We start from the raw sequence: 15,229 nt of genomic DNA on the forward strand, positions 1-15,229 counted from the left end.
ATTGTGATCTAGCACTGTTCCTGCTGAAGAATTCCTAGTGTTGCTGAAAGCACGTGTTCAATGAACGTCCTTAGCAAGCCTGAAAATACCATTTAGGGTCACGGACATTGCCTCAGTTACCCAAGTGATGTACTAACTAGTGGCATAAGAGAGAAGGGGCAGAGGAGAGGGAGGGAGGTGCTAATGAGGGCCCCTCTTTCTGCACTCCTGTGCCGCACCATGGTGTCCAGGAAGCAGAAGAAGCTCTCTGGCTGCCAGGCTGTGGGCAGCTTTTGCTTCTGTCTGTGTAGCAGGTATCTGTTCTGAGAGTTAGACATCAGTAGTAGGTGCGACGTGCGGTAGTTTGCAGGCTGTACACAATTCCTGCCCTCAGAGTCCAGAGGCAGTACTCAGGTGACCCCTCACGTGCACGTCTCAGACTGTGAATATTCCCGCCTCAGGACCTCCGATCACCTTGGGAGCAACTCCCAGGGGCCTGCCCGAGTCAGTTATCCCTGAAGGCCTGATGTTGGAGGCCAGAGCTGGACAAGGATCCCGTGTCAGTCTCAGAGTGGGGTCTCCCGTGGCCAGGATGAGGTGGCAGGATGCACATCAGCCTGAAAGAGAGAAGAACTTGGCGCATCTGAAGGGTGGAGAGCAGGTCCGCGTGGCCAGAGCCCAGGGAAGGGGTGAGAAGAGCCACTAACACGGGTGGTATTTGGGGGCTATTTCTACATGGTTCTACTTTTCCTTTGTGTGAGTCCCGGAACAGGCCGTGGTACGAGTCCCCTGTCTGAACTGCTCTCCTCTGCTCTGCAGCCCCCAAGGCGCTGGTGCTGAGAAGCCCAGAGGGGCTGCCTTACAGTGCTGGAGCACCGAGTTCGAGCACCGAGTTCGGGCACCTCGTGGTTTTCACAAAGTGGAGATCAAGCCTGCTCTTGGCTGGGAGGGAAATGTTCCCTCTTCCCTCGAGGCTGCTGGCTGCGGACGTGGCCCTGGGGAGTGGCCTGGCCTAGTGCGATCAGTGCCTGTTGGGACTGGAGTTTTTCATCCGCATTGGTAGTTTGGATTTTGGCTCCAGATGGGCAGATGTCCGTGCCCCAGAAGTCTGAGAGGAGGAGTTTTTCCCGTTCTGCCCTGGTCCCCATCGGACCAGGCAAGTCTCCTTCCGAGTGCAGTCTTCCTACCTCAGGGCTGATGTCTGCTATGTCGGAGGCTGCGGCTCCCCAGGCGGCCTGATCTGGCCTCCCGCCCACAGGGGCCAGGCATTTCCCCAGGTCCTGGCAGGAGTGTGGCCTGTGAGAGCCCCCAGGCTGCATGGCCGGGCTTTGCACACGACTCTAGCACAAGAGCTGGTCCACGCGTCCTCCTGAGTCATGTCCTCCTGGCCTTGCTCCGGGCGTGAATCTGTGCTCCCTGTTCACTTGCGGGTCGGTAGCAGTGCAGCGGAGGGATGCTCCTGTTTTGCTGCCCGTTCCTAAGTCCCAGGAAGGCTGACCGCAATGCATCCAGACGTGGCCGGGGTGCCCGCCCGAGGACCCACCTCCTGTCTGGTCCCTGCAGGAGAGGAGAGCGGGCAGGGCCCAAGCTGCTGCTCGTCTTGACACTTTGGCCCTATGGTTCTGGTTTCCCTGAGCGTTTCTTGCGTGTGTCTGTCACATTCCCATCTCTAACTTGCATCTTGCTGCCCAAAGTGCTACAGATGTTGATGAAATATTTTTAAATGATGAAAAGTTCTTGCAAAAAAAAAATTCTAGCAAGGATTTTACATTTTCCTTTGTACCCATTCCAGGTTTTGAGACCCTTTTCTGTTATGATTTTTTATTCTTTTTTAAGTTACAGAAATCCTTCCTGCTATAATTTTAGCCTGTTTCCTCTTTCCTGCTAACTCCCTTCCTTTAAACTTCCTCTATAATTTATGCACAGACTTGGGTTGATGAGAAAAATCCCCTTCTGACTCCACCAGCCCATCCCCTGGACTCGGTCTCTTTGCTGCACAGAATGGCTTGCTTGGGTCTGTTTAGTGGGTCCACGAGCTGTGGAGATGGAATGGTAACACAGGCCCCAGTCCTCCACAGCCAGCACATCCTGAAAGTAACCCTAGGAAAATCCTTCTAAGTAGGCTGTGGGGCAGAGGGGTCCGTCCAGCCTCCTGGAAGCAGCACTGAGACAGGCCAGGGGCAGAGAGGGAGAAGGTGGAAAGGACGTCCCAGGTGGAGGCCAGGCCTGTTCACGGTGGACAGGTGACAGCTTGTCTGTGCTTAAGATGCCTGTGCATCTTGCCAGGGAGGCTTGGAGGACTCTGGGGCACCAGGAGACTGGACCAGAAGTACTGCTAGGAGATGGCTTTGGAGGCAAGGCCACAGGGTGTGTGGGAGATCGGGCAGCGATCACTCTCCTCAGGCAGGGTTTGACTGCGGGCTTGCTTAGAAGGGAGACATGAAAACATTTAGGAAACATGTCGCACCGTCTCCATGGCTGGTCAGACACAGGGGTAAAGAAGTGAAGAGAATGCAGGGTGAATCTCCGTCTGGTTCCGGAGGGAGGCTGTGGTGGCTTGCCTCACTGGAGACACCCAGCCTGCAGGCGGAGGCTCCAGAATCTGCGAGTCTGCTCCCTTCCAGGCGCTTCGCTGATTTCCGTGTGAGACCCAAGGAGCTCTGCAGACGACCGTGCTGAGCACGTTCTCCATGAAGTTCTTCTGCGTGCTGGCTCACCTGGTGGCATTGCCATTGTAGGTGGCACCGTGAGGAAGTGCGTGAAGGCCTCTGTTCCCTCTTCACCGGGTAGAGTCGGGTGTCTCAGCCTCTCAACTTCCTAAAAAAAGACTAGCTTTAGGAGCAGTCTAGGTTCACAGAAAAATTGAGCGGAAGGGAAGAGCCTACGACGGTGTCTGACGGGATGAGTCTTTGTCTTTGGGGGCCTATCCTGCACGCCGCAGGACATTCAGCAGTGTCCTTGGTCTTAGCCGACCAGAGGCCAGTGGCCCCACCAGAGTTAACAACCAAACAGGATGTCACCCACTGTCCCCTGCTGACAACCACTTTCCTCAGGCTCAAGAGAACTTAGGGAAGGTCGTGTGGCGTGATTCTCAGAGCATGTGCGTAGAAATCCAATGAGGACACCTTGCCATCCAATACCCAGTCCTCTACATGGGCAGTTCACTATAGAATGTTCTAGATCCACCTCCTGCCTGTCTGAGCACATCCAACTTGCTCTTCCAAAAACACACACATTCAGCTGTATCCACTTCGTGTCAAGGACTGCATCTCTTCATTTCCAGAGGTACTTCTCGTTCATTTTAACAACTGCTTGGTGGCTCATATAATCTCTTGGTCTTTAGTCCCATCTTCATTTCTTGCTTTTATTTCCTTGAAGGTAGTTAGCTTCATTTTCCTTCAACACCTGACCACTCCTTGGGCTCATGTCTCCATGTCTGATCCAAGGGCTGGTGTCTTACTGGCCTTGCCACTGAACCCAAAGTCTTCGTGAGCTGTGTGACCAGTGCTGGCGAGCCTTCCTTCCCTGGAACGGTGTCTGAAGGAATTCTCTGTGAACCTCCCCAGAGAGCACAGTGACTGGGTTTGTTGGTCTTCTGGTAACAGTTCACACCTTTCACTTTCCTGCTAGTTTCTTGGAGGTGGCTTTACACAGACAGTGGATTGAGGCCACAGGCCCTGTAAGGGCTGGCCCCAGTTCCCTTTCTGGCAGCAGCCTCACCTCCTCCCTCTGCAGGTCAGGCACTGTCCCCATAGATGCTGGGGGGCAGGCACAGAGCCAGGGCTCAGCATTGCCTTTAAGTTGCTTTCAGTCCTTGAAATCGTGAAACTGTGTACCCCATGTGCTTTGGGACTGGGTAGAAACTTTCACTTTAATTAATGAGTCTTCAAGTCTTGCTCATTCTGTCTGTCCCTTCTCTTTAGCTTTATCTGCAAACTCCTCCAAATCAGGTTACCTCTGAGCCAGACTGTCCCCAGCCACGGTGTCTGTGCAAGACCAGAACTGGGATACAGCCACCCAGTGCTACCTGCCTTTTGGACTGAATTCCTTTTCTGAGAGATGGCTCGGGGCAAGCAGGTTAGCCAGTGATCGGGCAGCAAGTGTCCTGGAGCAGAGCAGAAGTTGGGGCAAAGGGACAGGCTCAAGACACCCCAGCTGGACACAGTGGGTGGGCTCCTGCCTAACCCAGGGCTCCTCACTGTCCCTAGGCTCAAACCCATCAACACTCTCTATCTTGGGACCCTCTACACTGTCCCCCACCCTAACAGGCTCCAGACACAGGGACTCCTTTGGACCACACTCTGGGGCATGTCAGCAGGTCCTCCTGAGAGGGAGCACTGTCCCCTTGCCTGCTCATCCTCTGGTGTGCATGCTCTTATCACTTCCTGCCTTGCAGCTGAGCAGAGGCCCTTCCCGGGAGCCAGCGGGTACCTGCCCCAGCCCTTCCCCCCACTTGCCCCACGGTCATGGCTTCTTACAGGGCAGGGTCCCAGGGGCCACCTTTCCACTGAGCTCCCAGGTACAGCAGGTCACAGCAGCAAGCACAGCACAGTGATGTCGGTGTGACGGGTGATGTGTGACTCCTGTGCAGTTCCTCCCTAATTAATGCCCAAATTTATGCAGGAGAGAACTGATTAATAATTAGTGACTCACAAAGCTGAATTCCTAACACAACTGAATTTTCGCATCAGTCAGTTGGTCTAATGGCATTAAAATTGGTTGATGTTGATCATGGGTCTTATTGAAATTACAAGTTCATTTTTCTTATTCTTTTTAATTGTCCCAGTTAGTCCTTGGTAATCAGAGATTATTTATGTATTTTTTAAGTCTTGAGATACTTGTGTGAAAATATACTGAACAATGCAAAACTCTGACCAGGTAACATTCAGTATCTTAGAGTGAGGGGTCATGTTCTCAAGGCACGTCATGGATCCTGTGGTCACCGACAGTTCTGAGGGCGTGGGTTGGCAGGAAGCCCCTGCAGTTACATAGTTTTGGAGCGAGGGGAAGACTGTAGGGCGAGGGGCCGTGAGGACCCTGCCAGAGTCCACAGGCACCACGCCCTTCCCGCCCTCACCGACCAGTCCCCTCGTCTCTCCCTTCCTCTCCATCCCGTGGACAGTATGGTTTCACTCTTCATGGGAACACTGTCTCCACCTTCCTGGGTCCTCTACCCTGCACCCCCAGGCCAGGAGAGCATCCCGAAATCCCTTGCATCAACCCTTAATGTCTCCTGGTACGTGAAGGTCAGATGTCACTCTGTCTTCCAACCCGACGCCTCAGGTCCATGCTCTGGGCATGCAGTGCGGCCTGGATCCCAGCGTCTTCTCCAGGTCTCTGTGCACACGCTCTCTTTCTTCCCCTTCTCCACTCTGCCTGGTCTGAAAAGCTGCCCCTCCAAATCCCTCTGCTCCCTCCAACCCCACAGATGACTAGGGGTGTGTTTGTCCTTCTTAAAAGTTGGTGCTTTCCACAGAGTCAGAATACGTATGTATCTGGCCATTTTTCACTAGCCTGTGGCCTTCCTGAGGGGGCTGGGCACAGTGCTGGATGGTCACGTGCCCGACTCCTGGAGGATGCTGGGAGCAATCCCGTGCTCTCGTTGCAACTGCAGTTACAGTCTGACAGCATTTTCTACTGCAGTCATTACAAAACTGTGGTTTGTACACAATTTAGATTTCATAACTAGATTTAATTTTTAGATAAATCTACTGAGTGAATGATGAGAGCCTTGCTCGATATATCAGTTATGATCCTTAAAGCTGCAAAGAACAGAAAACCCAGCTCCATAAAGAGACTTGTCATTTTCCAAAGATATAACCCTCAAAGAAGTTTGACGTCAGAATTGGTTCATACAGCAACTCAACAGGGCTATCAAGGATCCAGAAGTTTTCCAGTTTTAAGCTATGGCATGCTTTGTGTGACAGCTGGATCCCTCATGGTGCCAACATAGCTGCACCAGTTCCAGACATGACATCCTAGCACTCAGAGATGGAAGTGACCCACTCCCCTACTCTGCCTCACATTCATTCCCTCACTCTGCAAATGTGACAATTTTTTCTCAGACATATTTCATATTCATGTTGTTTTCATCATTGTTTGTTTGTGGCTTTCCTACAGTATTTCAGAATGTGTCTGATTCTATCCAACTCTCTCCCATTCATTTCTGCCTTCTCAGCAGGCATTAAACTCCCTAGTCGCTTTTTTGTTCTTCTCTGGATCTCCTTGTTCTCTTTGTGTCTCTTATTCTTTCTCTGCACCGTCCCTGTCCATTCCACCTGTCCTTCCTCATTCATTCTTGGTATTTTTCACCTTTATTGAGATGCACTTGACAGATCACAATTGTATTTATTTAACACATGCAAGGAGGTGTTTTGATGGAAGTACACCTTATGCAACAGTTCCCAACAATCAAGCTAGCTAACACATCTGTCACCTTGACGACACAGATGAGCCCAGAGGGCAAGATGCTACGTGAATTGAGTGAGCCAGAGACAGCAGCACCTCAGTGCATGCAGAATCTAAAAGTTGAACTTGAGAAGTAGGATGGTGGCTTCCAGCAGCTGGGGGTGGGTAAAGTGGGCAGAGGCTGATCCCAGGGTGCAAACTCTCAGTTACAGAATGAGCAAGTCCCGGCGTCCTAAGACAGTACTGTGCCTGGAGTCAGCAGTACCACACGGTGTCCTGGAGGTGGACCTGTATTCTCCTCTGCTCTCGCTCTGTCCCGGCTCAGCTCTCTGTCTGGATTCCAGTGTGTGCAGCTTTCTGAGTTCAGTGTTGGCTAAGTGCCTCCAGCCCTTGACACCTGCTGTGGACATAGGTCACCTGGAGGTGCATTGAGTCACACCTGCTGTGGACATAGATCACTTGGAGGTGCATTGAGTCACACCTGCTGTGGACATAGGTCACCTGGAGGTGCATTGGGTCACACCTGCTGTGGACATAGGTCACCTGGAGGTGCATTGAGGGTTTACCGCTCTACCTTTCTTTGTATCTCTTTCTACTGCCTCTACCTTTTATTCCACTGCCTATTCCCATCATCTCTGGGGTTTTCCTGTCTCAAAAGCAAAAGGGTTTCACTGGAGGACAATTCCCTCCTTTCTTGCCTTTTGGGAGGTATGACTCCAGCTGTGTCTGTGAGACACAGGGAAGGTTCTGGAGCCTGGGTATGCCCCACTGACAGAGGCACTGAAAGTGTCTGTTTTCAAAACAGACACCAGAATGGGCATCCCTATATTTCCTGACTCTTGCTTTTCAAATGGATTTGAGCCACCACATTCTGTGTTTAAGTGAACTGGTATGTGGGAATATGATATTAAAAAGAAATCAGAGTGGTTCTGGTGGGCCAGACCTGTGGATGGGGCCCAAACCCTGAGGGTTTCCACAGCTTGAAACCCAGAACAGATCTCCCTCCTAAGTCTGGTGTAAGTCGAGTAACTATGATCAAGAACACCTGGCCCTACAGATGTCCCTCTCCCTCCACCCTCCACCCTGCACCTGGAAGCTGAGGCCCTCTGGTTGGAAATGTAAATTGCATTGCCTGGCAAGGCACCATTGTAGCCTCATAGACAATATTTGGAAGGCTTTCTGGTCATCAAGACTTTCTTATTCCACTGTAAATATGCTCAGCGAGGTTCACTTGTTGAACTCAGTGGCCTGCAGTTGTTTTGGCAGTGCTTTGTTGGGGCCTGGGTGTGGAAACAAGACCAGTGATCAGCATCCTGTGGTGAGGGGTCAGAAGTGAACTTGGAAACTGAGATGGACACCTACCAGAAGGCCCTTCCCTGAGAGCTCCAAGTTCCTTGCTGAGACATTACTGCTCTGAATGTGCCCCAAACTGATATTCCATCATGACCTTCCACCCAGAGAGTCACAGATGCTTTGAGAAAGTCACCAGAATTAGCATCCCTGTGTGTCCTGAATAAGGACAAGAGCCTGCCTTTAGGGAGTTCTGAAGCCATGACATTTCACGTGCACAGGGACCCAGCTGAGAAGAGGGCCTTGACTAGAGGGGCCTAATCGTGGGCCACTCCTCTGTAGTCCCACTGCCCAGGACAAGGACCTGTGCTCCATATGCTTAGGGATGCACCAAGGGGACCTTTGGCTTAACCTGTAACAGCCACAAGCAGTCCTTGGCGTGCACCCTAGTGAGGCTGCCTCCCTTGTTTGACTCTCTACAGTCTCTGGAGCATCCAGTAGAAAATCTTTGTTATCACAGAGTTCTCTGTACAAAAATGATTCCTATCCCATGACCCTGGTGAATTTAGCTGCTGTGGGCCCACCAACATGCCAAACGTGGTCCTAATGAACACAGACTTTTTCCTTTACTTTTAAGACATGTCAAGGGTGACCTGAAGTGTAATTTAGTGTCTTATTAGAAATATATTATGAAAATAAATGAGTTTTAGAAGTTTGGACATCTCAAAAGCACACAGAACTGTTTGGATCTTTGGTGGAACCAGACTGATTAGAAGTTCTTGGGCCATCAGAAAGTAATACCACACTCTTGTCAGGTTCCCTGAGAACAGCAAAATGTAGAGTGTGTACCGATCTTACCCACAGACTATACCTGCCTAGAGTGGAGAGATGGGTCTCTTCTTATCTGCCCATGAAAATGCTTCCTTATCTCCCAGCGTCCAGATCAGGGGTCCCTCCCTCATGACTTTCCCCATGAGAACTGACAGTTCTTCATCTCTGTTCAAGCAGCTTTCTCTTACATGTTTCTTTCATGTCACATAAAAACTGCATCAAATGTGTCTGTTTGCTTACCTTCTTTTCCATGACCTTGTGAATTTCTTGGAATGTTGCGACATCCTATATCCCTAATGCTGAGCTTTGTGCCAGGTGCTGGTAGGTGTCAGTAACCACCTGTTGAGTTACACTGGATCCATGCTAGCCCATCTTCTAAAAGTAGCAGTGCCTGGAACTCGGTCCCTGACTTACTGTGCTTAAGTCAGAGAAAAACCAGGGATACTCAGAGGTCTCCCCAGTCCTTTGTCTTCTCTCCAGTCCTCTCCCACTCATCATCTGGGTTTGATCCTTTGTCAACTTTGCCTTTTCTGTTCTGGTATTTGAAAGGATCATTTGTATCCAACTTAGAGTGGGCTCTGATACCTACCCAGACTCGGTGGTCTGGAGGATTTCATTATACCAGCATGTGAAGTAGTGTTAAATGATCACTAGAGATTTTGGTATGCCTGTGTTTTACCAGGGAACTGACAAAAGCAAGCAAACTTGTTTTAGCAATGATTCCACAACTGGAATCTGAACCTTTTGTTTTCCTCTGGTATTTCCAAATTTGATGGGATAGTTTTGTTGTACTTAAATTTGGGGGAATCATGAATGTGCCATAAATATTTCCTTTCCATTCTATTAGATCAGATCAAATACTTATGCTGGTAAGACATAAGCCATGACCTAGGCCTGCCCTGAGGTTGCCATACTAAGCAGGATGCCTATGAATCGGGCAGCATACTATTCTCCTGTCTGAGCAGTTTTACCAGCTTCCCCGTAGGGGGACACTATGAAGAACTGGCCTCTTTTCATTCCTGGAGACTGTCACCAGCCTAAGGTTCATCTGCTGCTTCCTGTGCCATGCAGCAATGTGGTATGGTCTAGACTGTCTACGTGCTTCCTTATAGCCAGGATGCCAGCAGGGTGCAGTGGGTAAGAAGCTGGTTCTGAGAGTGCAGATAATTGCCCTTCCACAGGAACCTTAGGGAAGAAGCCAGAAACCGACTTCCATGGGCATCTCTCTGGAACATTGGCTTCAGAAGCAGCAAAAGAGGCCTTTAAGGGTTTCTCTGTGGGGTTTAAAAGTCCTATTGTTTTTAGAGAAGAATATGCATTATAGACACTTTGATATGAAAAACTCAACTGCACTTTTTAATCTGCAAAGCACTTCTTTATCCATTATCTTGCATAAGCCCCACAGTAAACCAGGAAGGAAGGTATAATGGGTTTTATTTATCTTTTCATCTTAGGGATCAGCAGTGGGAACATAGCACAAAACTGCCCAAGTTCATGGGGCAAGGGAATCAGTCCTGACGTGACTCTTCTGCTCTTCACTACGGAGCAACATCATTAAAATGTTGATTCCAGTGAACCTAGAGAGAGTACCTGATCGCTCCTCCATCTGGATGCAGCATGAGCTTACAAGTTCTTACTTGGAGATATTCCAATCTCTTTATCCACTTTAGCAAAATGTAGCCTATTGCAAGTATTAATGCAACATCTGATTCAGCTGAGAGAATAAAAGGCCATGTGGATTTTTTTTTTCTCCAATTTGCTCTGGAAAAGGGGAATACTTGTCAACACCACAGAAATATATATATATATATATATATATATATATATATATATATATATTTGCAGGTGATGGTAGTATGTCAATGCATTTTGTTTCTGCCTATTTTAAAACATAAACTCAATGCTTGGGTACTGCACAAGAGGAAAACAGCAGGCTGCCCAGAGTTATGAGCTCACAGATCTATATGAAATTGCCTGCAGCCCTTTTGAATATGTTGGGGTGGAGGGAGCTTGTTTCCCTTTAAAGCAAATCTCATGCAGTCCTGCAGCCAGTAGCGGGCCTCTGAGAGCCTTGCCCTGAAACCCAGGTCACCCGTCTCAGGATATTCCCTGTGCAGGCTCTGATAAGTCATCCGTTTGGATAATTTTCTATATATGGAGCCAGAGGTCACAGAGAGCGGATACAGAGTCTTTGTTCTCCAGCGCTGGCAAGGGAGGCTTCTCCTGCCGGCTGCTCTGTCCCCGCACCACGTAAAGAACCCGTTTTCATCACCAGCAGGAGAAAAAGAAGCTGATTCCAGGGGCAGGCAGGACCCCTCTGCCCTGAGCGCGGTTCCCAGACAGGGGCCACCTGGCTGTGGAGGACCGGTGGGCAAGGAGGAGAGATGGAGCGCTCAGCACTAGTGGTGTGGTTTTCTAGAGGGCTGTTCATTGACCATTAAAGTTTTGCTGGACTGAGAAAGGCATGATGCCAAAATGTGAACATGGATGTTTCAGGAAAAAAAGTAATCATAATGACACCCTAAGACAGAAAAGGCCCAGCAAGGCCAGGAGCAGGACAGGCGACTAGAGCAGCTCCTGAGCATCAGCAGCAGCCCCGCGAGCGGAGAGCGGGCGGGGTCGGGTCATTAGGCATGCGGCGGTCGCGCGCGCTGATTGGTCGGGGGCGGGGCGTCGAGGGGCGGGGCTGCACGGAGAGGGCACTCGGGGGAAGGAGCAGCAGGGGGCGGAGTGGGGCGCGCCGGCGGCGGCGGCGGGCGCGGATTGGCAGTGGCGGCGGTGGGCGGGGCGGGGCGGGGTTGCCGGGAGCTGGTACTAGCCGGAAAGGAGGAGGCGGAGTGAGTGCGGGGCGGCGGGCGTGGCGGTGGGCGTGGCGAGCGGCGCCGGTTGGCGGGCGGGGCCGTGGGCGGGGCGGCGGCCGCAGCGGGTACTCGCGGGCAGGAGGCGGAGGCGCGGCCGGAGTCAGCGCCTGGGGCCCGGCCGCGGTGGCCCGCGCGGCCTGCCCTTTGTGCCCGCAGCCCGCGCCCGCGCCCAGGGCCGCCGCGCCGGGCTGTCCGGCTGCGCGCGCCCGCCCGCGCACCCAGCCCGCGCCTGGGATGCTCCGGGGATGCGCGCCCGCCGGCCCTGCGGCTCCTCGCGGCTGGGCGCCGGGCGATGGACCTGAGCATGAAGAAGTTCACGGTGCGCAGGTTCTTCTCGGTGTACCTGCGCAAGAAGTCGCGCTCCAAGAGCTCCAGCCTGAGTCGGCTCGAGGTAAATGCCGTCGCCCGGGTGCACGCAGGTCGCCGGGTCCCCGCCGCGCCCTGGAGTGGGCGTGTGGAGGATGCTGCCCGGCTTGTGCCACCCGGAAGCCCTTCGCATTGTCGGGTGGATGTCACCCAGACCGTGCTCGGGAGTTTAAGTTCTTTGAACGCTGGTCCAGTTTTCCTAAAACCGAATAACAAGGACTCCAAGCGTTATTGTTGGGACTTCATAACAATTGGAGCCACTATGAGTCCTCTTGCGTGGACAAGCTCTACCTTAGTGGATTTCTGCCCAGTGCCTCTGCACAGGTTTGGGGGGTCACTTCCACAGGGCTGCTCTGGGGAACAGCGGAGGGTCCGCGCAGTTGGGTGCCGCTAGGTGTGGGGGCGCCCAGAGGGGACACCTGGAAAGTCCGGGGAGGACAGCCTCCTCCTTCCTGCCCTGGGCTGGCTGCATTGTTGGTCTGGTTTGTTAGCCCTGCCCAGAGGCAGGCGAGCACACCATCATAACGTAGATGCTTGGAGTATTCCAAATCAGTGTGGAATTGACAAGAAGCGGGAAAGGCAGCGGCACCATCCACGCAGACCACAGCGCAAGACGGTGCTCAGTTGTGAAGTGCCTGATGCAATATCCCTGCAGCCTCGGTTTCCTACAGATTTGTCCTGAGAACCCAGAGGGCTGAAACATCACGTCCTTTTGCCTGTCCCATCTTGGCATCTTTGGGTTCCGAAATCATCTATTGATGATATCGTCCATGGTTCTTTAATGGTGGTTTTAATACACGACTGTGTTCTCTTCATCTCAGGGTCCACATCGTGTTGTGGAATCCATAGGTGACAGAAGGGTGAAGCGTGTTGAAGTAAAAAGAGGCCTTGTGATGGTGAGGCAGAAGTGCCAACTGGAGACTTCACTCGGGGCTACCCTCCCCCTGCGTCAGGGCTGGCCCAGTGCAGTTTGGTGGGCATTTAGTTTCATGTGGAACAATATCACACGTTTCATCTTGGTTTCTTTGTCCTGGCTGCCATGACATGAGACACAGGCAAGAATCCTACAACAATTAAGAGGTCTTTAAGCAAACCTCAGGAATTGACATGAAAACTGCAGGGAATTGTTGAAAAGTTTCTCTAGATCAGAATTGGAAGCTCTGGATGGGATCTCTGAGGCTAAAATGTTGAGTTTGGACAAATAAAACTGTTAATCTAGTAATGGAGGAGGACTTGCTTTAAACCTAACCATGAAGTAAATCAAGCAAAAATCCATTTTTCTGGGACTTGGGCACTGTACAAATCTAGTTGACAAGAAGAGAGACTCAGAGCTGTATTTACCTTTATATACCAAATATGTTATTATTTTCTATTTCATTCCAATTCCAAATTTATCATACTGCTCCTTCTCTCCTAACACTTACTGTCCCTGCAGTGGGGGGCACTCATGGGAGCAAACTCCAGATGTCATGCAGAGAACTCCCACGACCCTTGGAGGTTGAGGGAGCCTGTGTGGTGTCCCTGGGTGTTAGGGCTCACAAGGAGAGCTGGTTTGGGGAAGGGCCTCCAAAAGTACAATGGGAGGCAAGGTTGGGAGTAGAAAGAGGTTTCTTTAATGTGAAAATACAATTTCTGGAAAACATACATAAATCATCAGATATTCAGAAGGACACAGGGGCTACCAAGGAATGTATTCCATCAGTACATTCCCCAGACTACTTTCTCCAGACCAGGTCCTGTGCTGGATTCTGAAGAGAAGGACAAATTAAGATGGTTGATACTGATCCAGTGCTGTTTTTCATAAAGGCATTCACCAGTTTTTGATCACTGGACCCTTGTGAAAATCCAGATAGCATTTTCTGCTGTCCTTGTTCTATGGCTAAATGGAGAAAATCCTGAAAAATTGAGAGTTGTGTGAGAAGCTTACCAAAACATTCATTTTGCTAATGTCTTTTGAGAACTTGCTATGGGTCAGGGCTGTTTCTGGGGACTGCAGATCCAACAATACCAGACATAGAAGTCCTGGCCTCAGGGCATTTTTCCTAGTGTGGAATCTACTAAGTGTCTGCATGTCTGACCAGTAGGTTCCATATCCACCCCTACCCCAAACTTTCTCATACTCTTCCAGAGAAACTGCCTATTCATTTGTGTATTGGCATCTGGTTATGACCAAGAAGCACTTATTGAAAAATTAACAGTAGTTACTTTAAGTTGAGAGCCGTATCATCTTTGTTAAAAAGACTTTCAGGAGGGGCCCAGTGCTGATGATTTCATACTATCTTGAAATTAATTTTACTTCTAGAAAACGATATTTGTTAAACCAGCCCCATGACATGTAAGCCAGGTTACTTAGCCATATTTGGAAACAGCTTATGGATTATAGCTTAAAATGAAATTCACTTAAACATTTTTGTCATGCGTCAGCATTGAACCCAGTGAGACGGCCAGATAATTCACTCTGTCAGTTCATAGTTCTAGAGGCTTCTAAAGGGAAGATGGATACCTTGCATGGATCAGCTCTCAGTGCTGGTGAGACCCCCGAAAGCTCTGATTCCAGGGCATTGGTGGCATTGCCTGAGAATAACAGCACTTAGCTGTAATCATGGCCTAACTCGGAGTCCTTTGTATAGATGAGGAGCTGGAGGCCCAGGGAGGCAAACTGAATTGCCTCTGCTCCTAGCATGTTTTAAAGGATGTTCTTCATGCAGGAGCTGGTGCTGTTAATTGATATTAGCCATTTAGGGTTGTGTGGTTATTGGAGTTTGCTGTGTGTTAATGAGTTGTGGAGGGGGCTATCCTTGTCATCTTTAAAGTGAAGTCACTCCATGGACTATTTTGAAATATGTCCATAACCTAAAGTTTTTCTAGAAAACCTTTTCTACAAGTTAGAAAGTTATAGGTGAATTTGATCAGATGTACTTATTTAAATCCTCACTCTCCCTTTTGCTATCTGGGCAGTTCACCTCCATAAATCTCCTCTTCATCCACTGTGAAGTAGAAATGGTAATAGTGCCTGCCTCATTGGGGATTATTGAGAGACCATATGTAAAGGCTTAACTTGGAGTCTGGATGATAAAATCGCTCAGTCAACAGTTGCTAGCTACTGATATGGAAAAAATCTTTACTGAGCTTATTGATGTTTTCCATGTTGTTTAACATCTGCTGATTCCATGTGAACCCATGGTGTCATCTCATTGGTGACCACCCTGCTGGGTGAGTAATGGTTCTGTACCTTCCTTCAGGCCCAGGGGAAGGTCAGTTCTCCCAGATGCTCTTGGCAAGCTGTTCATTGAACAGGATCGGCCTGGTTTGCTCAGATGGAGTTATGTTCCATCCTCTGCTGGGGTAGCAGTACTCCTCTGTCTTATCATGCATGTCTGTTGCAGGAGTCAGCTGCAGTTTTCCAGGGGTGCATTATTGATGTAGGTCACCTCACCCTGAGCTCAGGTGGCTAATAGTGGAAGAAAATGCTCCAATACCCATGACCCAGCTCA

At 50.3% G+C, this 15,229-nt stretch overlaps 1 protein-coding gene across 3 annotated transcripts in view; it reads left to right on the plus strand.

Annotated features, from left to right (window-relative positions):
* Positions 1–15,229, plus strand: part of Rps6ka2 (ribosomal protein S6 kinase A2) — a 240,409-nt gene that overhangs the window by 85,899 nt on the left and 139,281 nt on the right. Inside the window, exon 1 of one of the 3 annotated variants that reach the window (XM_047557789.1) lies at positions 11,432–11,760. The exons of the other annotated variants lie outside the window; for them this stretch is intronic. Coding sequence (XP_047413745.1) covers positions 11,662–11,760 — 99 coding nt within the window. The 5' untranslated portion in view covers positions 11,432–11,661. Of the gene's footprint in view, positions 1–11,431; positions 11,761–15,229 lie in introns of those variants that run through there. 3 annotated transcript variants of the gene reach the window in all.

The sequence above is a fragment of the Sciurus carolinensis genome, chromosome 7, assembly GCF_902686445.1.
Source record: "Sciurus carolinensis chromosome 7, mSciCar1.2, whole genome shotgun sequence".
Taxonomy (NCBI): Eukaryota; Metazoa; Chordata; class Mammalia; order Rodentia; family Sciuridae; genus Sciurus; species Sciurus carolinensis.